This window comes from Chinchilla lanigera, unplaced genomic scaffold (assembly GCF_000276665.1).
Source record: "Chinchilla lanigera isolate Chin_1 unplaced genomic scaffold, ChiLan1.0 scaffold00002, whole genome shotgun sequence".
NCBI classification, from domain to species: domain Eukaryota; kingdom Metazoa; phylum Chordata; class Mammalia; order Rodentia; family Chinchillidae; genus Chinchilla; species Chinchilla lanigera.
The window spans coordinates 57,781,674-57,787,835 of NW_004955403.1; the positions used below are offsets into that span (position 1 = coordinate 57,781,674).

General features: G+C 60.5%; 2 protein-coding genes across 2 annotated transcripts in view; one reads left to right on the forward strand and one right to left on the reverse strand.

The window, feature by feature from the left end:
- The window catches only part of Myom2 (myomesin 2), a 65,219-nt gene extending 63,554 nt beyond the window's left edge, over positions 1-1,665 (reverse strand). Inside the window, exon 1 of the mRNA XM_005373854.2 lies at positions 1,577-1,665. The gene's annotated coding sequence lies outside the window, so the exon portion shown is untranslated. The remainder of the gene's footprint in view (positions 1-1,576) is intronic.
- Positions 1,666-5,563: 3,898 nt separating this feature from the next.
- The window catches only part of LOC106148679 (translation initiation factor IF-2-like), a gene marked incomplete in the record, with an annotated part of 1,139 nt that continues 540 nt past the window's right edge, over positions 5,564-6,162 (forward strand). Inside the window, 1 exon segment of the mRNA XM_013514984.1 lies at positions 5,564-6,162. Coding sequence (XP_013370438.1) covers positions 5,564-6,162 — 599 coding nt within the window.

A 6,162-nucleotide genomic window follows, 5' to 3' on the forward strand; every position in this document is an offset into this window, starting at 1 on the left:
GGCTCAGGACAGACCGTCCACCACACCCTCCAGCCGTGGCTCACTGCCTCACCCAGACCTGGGAGCTGGGGACGAGCAGCCTGCAGCAGAGCAGGGAGCCCTGGGCCCAGCTAGAGCATAGCCTCGCCACCAGCCGGCTCAGGTGCACACACAGGCCAGGCGCAGAGGGCAGGGCAGGGCAGGGCAGGGCTGAGCTCCACTCCCCGTCACGCGGCCCAGAGGAGGAAGCCAGAGCCCAGCCCTTGGGACCGCCCAGGGCGGCCCCCACAGCGGGCAGCAAGGCCTCCTCCCCAGGGGTACAGCCGAGCTCACAGCACGTGCCAGGCTGGAGTCGGATGGCAAGCACAGGCCAGGGCGCATCCTGTCACCCTGTCACCACGATGCAGCTTCCAAGAGGTGACAGAGTGGGCAGACAGAGGGGTCCCTGAGCCCCACCCCTGCCCCACCCGCGATTCCGTCACCACCAAGGGACTGCAGACACTGACCATCAGAGTGGGGGAAGGACTGTTGAGGACGCTGGGACAGCAGGCAGACACTAGTGTCACCCAATCTCAGTCAGCATCATAGGGCTGGATGTGGTGGTGCACATCTGTAGTCCCAGCACTTGGGAAGCTGAGGCAGGAGGATTGCTGTGTCTGAGGCCAGAGGATCACTGTGTCTGAGGCCAGCCTGGGCTACACAGTGAATTTGAGGCCAGCCTGAACTACACAGCAAGACCCTGTCTGGACAACAAAAGCTCTGCATAACAGAAGTAGGACACGCTACCAAAACTGAAGAACAGCTGTAGCGTCCTGCCCGTGTCTGACTGTTTCTCCAAAGCATGAGACCCCTTCACCTTGGGGCCCAGGGAGATGGTGGTAGGAGGTTGGGGGCGGGGCCCGCTGGTGAGGGGCGGGGCCTTGAGGGGCGGGGCCTTGAGGGGCCAGCCTGTGAGGGGATCTCAGCTGTACGAGGAGGGAATGGAACTCAGGACCTTGCCCTTGCCAGGCAGGCGCTTGTGCCACTGAGCTACATCCCCAGCGCGGGGAGGGCTCTTCTTAACCCTCACCCTGGGGGAAAGCACCCGGGACTGGAGGGGACCAGGAGGGAGCGGGTCGGGGCCAGGAGGGACGGGCCGGCGTGGGCGTGCGGCTGCGGTCGCTGCGCGGTGACCGGCGGGGTTTTGTTCTGGCTCCTGGCAGCCCGGATGCTCCGTGCTTTGAGAGCCGCAAGCAGGTTAGGGCAGAGCCAGCAGAGGACGCCGGCGGTGAGGACGCCCCTCTGCCTCTGTCTCTCTCTCTCTCTGTCCCTCGCTCTTTCCCTCCCTCCCGCACTCGCTCTCTCTGTTCCTCTCCACAGCCTGTTTTCTCCAGCTGTGACTGCGGCTGCATGAGCTCACATCTCTGTTCTCCCCTGCCCGGCCCCGTGCCAGGGTAGCAGCCCGGGCCCGCCGGGGGACTCAGCCCTGCACGTCCTGTAGGTGAGGGTCTGGCTGTGTCCGCCGACGCCGCAGCCCCAGCCTGCCCTTTGTCCCGCTGCGGGAAGCAGCTTTGGAACATAAAAATCCGTAAAACATAAAAATCCATAACGTGATTACCAATAATCCCCTGCGATTTGGGGAGCAGTCCGGGAGTGCCGGCTTGGCTCCAGCTGTGTTTAAAGTTGTCTCCAGGGCAACAGTGTACTCTGTGCACCTCGAGGCCGCCCTCCCGGAAGCTGGGAGGCTCTCACACGGAACTGGGAGCGCCTGAGGCGGGGCACATCTCAGAAGGGGTGGAGACGGCACATAGGTCACTGCTCTATGCCAGTTGAAACCAGCTCAGGCTGAGCGAGGGCAGGCTGGTTTCTTGCAGCAGCACTTACACTGGGGCAAGTGCTGTAAGTCCGAGCATGAGCTGGATGTAGTGGCGCACGCCTGTAATCCCAGCACTCGGGAGGCTGAGGCAGGGGGATCACTGTGAGCTCCAGGTGGGCCTGAGCTGCATAGTGAGACCCTGTCTCAAAAAAGAAGAAGAAGAAAAGAAAAAAATGGGGGGGCTGGGGATTAGCTCAGCAGCAAGGCGCCTGCCTGGCAAGCGCATGGTTGTGAGTTTGATTCCTGGTACCAGAAGAAAAGACAAAAGACAAAAAAAAAAAAAGAAAAAAAAATTCTGAGCACCCACATGCACACGCACACTCACACAGTGCACAGAACCGTGTGTGTGTCACTGGCCGGACACACAGCACCCAGATGCTCACAGCCAGCCCAGTCCAGATGTTGGCAGGAAGGTGATACTGTAGTGACCTGGTGGTCTTGGAGTAGAGCAGATGCCTCCGTGAGGTGTGCCGCCTGGCTGAGCCGCAGTGGTGTCCCCAGAACATGGGGCCCGGCATGGGGTGGCTCAGGCACCGTCACCCTGCAGGAGCCCGCCTCCCGCACACTCTGCCCCAGCCTGGCCGGGAGCTGGCGCTGTTTCTCAGCAGAGCCCTGACCTCTCACACACACTGCACACACAGTGCCAAAGCGCTGCTCTGTGGCCGCCTCGCCTGAGGGCACGGTACAAACCACAGCCAGCAAAGGCCAGAAGGCCGCTGTAACCATGGACACATGGGGTGCAGCCACAACTCCCAAACCCTGAGTCACCAGCAGAGCCTCGACCTTCCCCCCAGTGGCCTGGGAGGCTGTCTGCCAGCGGTGTGAGGACAGAGGTGGGCAACAGGCAGCCACACCGCACGGGGAGTGAACCCTGAGTCTGCACGTTTAGACCTGCCGAGAAAAAACCAAGGAAGGGTTCGGGACAAAAACCTCTAGGTCCACAAACCTGAACCATCCCCTGGCTTTTTCCAGAGCCACCCAGGGCCCACTGCCTGGGCCGTCTGATTTGCAGGGTGGTTCCTTCTTGCTGTCCCCACCACAGGTGCAGAAGGGCTTGGAGCAAAAGCGCAGCGCTCTCCTCAGGCAGGAGTGTGTGCGTGAGCATGGGGCCCAGGTCGCAGGCCCAGTCACAGGAAAGGAGCGCTAAGGGCCCCCCGGGCTCCACAGCCAGGGCTGCTTCTGGTCCCACCCGATAATCAGCGTCCCTGGCTGCAGTGGTGTCCACAGCAGATGTTATGTGTGGCTTTGGGTCCCATGCTACCCTGCTTCTGACACCGTTTATGGAGAGCTGTGACTGCATACAGGCTGAGGGGTGTCCTGCTTCAGCCTCACAGAGTCAGCACAGCCGAAGCTGTTCCACCTGACAGAAGAGGCCCTCTGCTCCCAACGCACCTCTGCCCAAGGAAGCTTTGGCAGCAGAGCAGCATCCCGTGCACACACACGTGTGTGTGTGTATGCGTGTATGCATGTGCACTGGAATGTGTGTGCATGTGAACTTACATTTGGAGACCACACATGGATTTTTAGAAATGAACAGAACATCAGCACGTGCACTGAGTGAATGTGTAGTAACTGCACAGCTTCATATGTGGGTGCCAGGCACTCGTAAGAAGGGAAGTGTGGCGGGCTGACAACTTCTGGGCAACTTGTAAAACCCCCAGCTGAACTGAGTAACACGGTGCTGGGTGTGGGAGGCCCATCTGAGGACTGTTGCCAGCAGCATAAGAGGCAGACCTGGAGAAGAAGAAGCAGGCTGTTGGGAGCTGAGAGAGGCTGTTGGGAGCTGGTGGAAGCTGTAAGGAGCTGTTGGTTCTCTTAGAGGAGCTGGTCATACTGACTTTCCTGATGAACTCGGCTGTTCTCATCTTCCAAGGAGCTTGGGACCTTGTTGGCACTGAGAATGGCTTCCGTTCACTTTGGAGGAGCTCTGGTCCTCACTCTGAGCATTGCTTCCTGGCTCCGGAGGGGAAGATAGTGCGCTGCTCAGTCTCCTGGAGAAGCTTGTTGCACTGGATTTCCTGGTGGGAACTCGGCTGTCCTGATCATCAGAGGAGCTCAAGACCTCACTGTTGCTGAAGATGGCTGTGGTACTTTTCAGGGGGGCTCTGGTTCTTATTTTAAGCATCACTTCCTGGCTCCAGCGCAGATCCCTCAGCCTGCTAGCACAGATCTTTCATCCCACTGGCACAGACTTCCTAGATTCCATCACTGACCTTTGAGCCTTGGCAGTGCAGGTCTGTGAAACAGGCCTGCATGAGACATGGGCTCTAGGTCTCCAGTTGGACTCGTGGGAGGCACTGTTATGGGCTCTAGGTCTTCAGCTGGACTCATGCAGGACATGATGGGATCCAGGCCCACAGCTGGTCAAGATTCTTTGGTCTTTAGTGTGTGGACAGATTTCCTCCACTCTCTTGTATATGATTCTTTGGGTGACTATTATAAATAATCTTATAAAATATGTGTCCTGTGTTATATTGTTCCCCTTGCAGTAAGCCCCAAACTACGACAGGAAGCCTGGACCACTGACTTCTCCTTCCTCTTCAGGATTTCAGCTCAGCTCAAGGTGGGCCACATCCCTGCAGTAAGCCCCAAACTACGACAGGAAGCCTGGACCACTGACTTCTCCTCCCTCTTCAGGATTTCAGCTCAGCTCAAGGTGGGCCACATCACTCTGGCAAGCTGCCTTTCAGCCTCAGTTCAGCCACACGGGACTGCACAGATGGGCTGGCGTGCTGTTTTCAAGGGTTACAAGAACCCGAGGGCCGTGCTCACGGAATGCTCCAGGAGCTGCCACCAGAGGGCACAAGGCGGGCAGCAGATTTGTCCTTGCCAGGCAGGAAGAGCACCAGCTGGGGCCCAGAGTTTTCCAGAAGCAAAATTCCGGGTTGAAATAGTTGAGCCATACAAATGCCGCATCCGTCTCTGTGTGTGAGGGGGCCGTAACTCCTGCAGGCAAAGCCAGCGCCTTTATAAAGCTCATGGCTTTTCAGAGCCGGTCTCCGGTGTGAGGGGGGCAGCGTGGCACTCTAGACGGCTGGGAACAACCGGCACTGCGGGTGGGGAACTCCAGTCAGAGCTGCAGCGCCCTGCTCTGCACCCCGTGGCCCAGCAACCGGCACCCACAGAGACGGGGCCCAGCTTCCTTGGGCCCAGGGGCTTCCGGAACCCTCGGTTTTCCACACAGCATCTGCGTCCACAGATATGCCACACAGAAGGCGGCATGGAAATGTCCCACCCACAGGAGGCTCCATCGACCTGAGCACCTCCCCAAGTCCCTCAGGGACGCCAAGCCCCCCGGAGACACGAACGTCTTCCAGGCAGCAAGAAGCAGCCGGGACACCAGTCGCGGGCACAGGGTGATGACACCGGACAGCTGGGCCGGGGTCTTCTCAGGGAGCTCTGCTGCTGGCTCCAGCGGCCCCTCCCCTGGCTCCTTGGGGCAGACCCTGTCTAGACCCTCCTCCTCAGCCTCCCCTCTGTTTACTGAAGCAGTACTTGGCTCTGCTTGACTCTGCACTTGATCTTAGTCGAAAGGCCGAGGAGCGATCTCTGCTTGACTCTGAAGCTTTCAGCTTGGAGCATTTGAAATCCAGAAGAAAGGTGTTGGCTGGAGCGGGCACCAGAGGCAGGCGCTCTCTCCAGCTCCCGCCATCACACTTTGTCCACATTCGCGACGTCACCACCACGGCCAGCGGGCGTGCGGAGGCCCCGCGCAGCCTGGGTCTGACGATGTGTTCCCCGGGAGCCCTGAAGGTGACAGGTCCCAAAGGTCAAACCTTGGTCCCGCCACGTTTCACAAATGAGGGACTGGGCGAGGGCTGGAGATCCGCACAGGCGGGGAGCGGGCGAGAGGGCAAGGGCGGCGGGAAGGAAGCGGCAGTGCAGCCGGCAAAGGTGCCCCGAGACTGCGAGGGTGCGCGGCTCCCCGCGCTGGCCTCCCGAGAGCTCGGGGCCACTGTCTGCAGGTGGGCGCGAGACAGGAGCGGCCCGGCCTGTGGGCGACAAGGGCCTGGGGTTCCCGCTGCCCGACCTGCAGGTGCAGGCTGCACGGTGGCCTGCGGGGGTCACTGCCTCCCAGACGCGTCCCCCCACAGCCTGCGCGCCACCGAAAACGGAGGCGCGGGGCCGCTCCCGGCCAGCAGGCGCGCACTGCAGGCACGGCCCCGCGCGACGGCTCTGTGCGAGCACCGCGCTGCCCGCGTTTACCTGCGGGACCTGCGGGGTGACTTTAAATATTTTCGCTTTTCCTGCGGCGCACCTGAAGTTTCTCCCGCCTGGGCCTCGGAAGTGCAGCGCCCGTGGTCGCCAGCAGGGGCGGCGGTGGACGG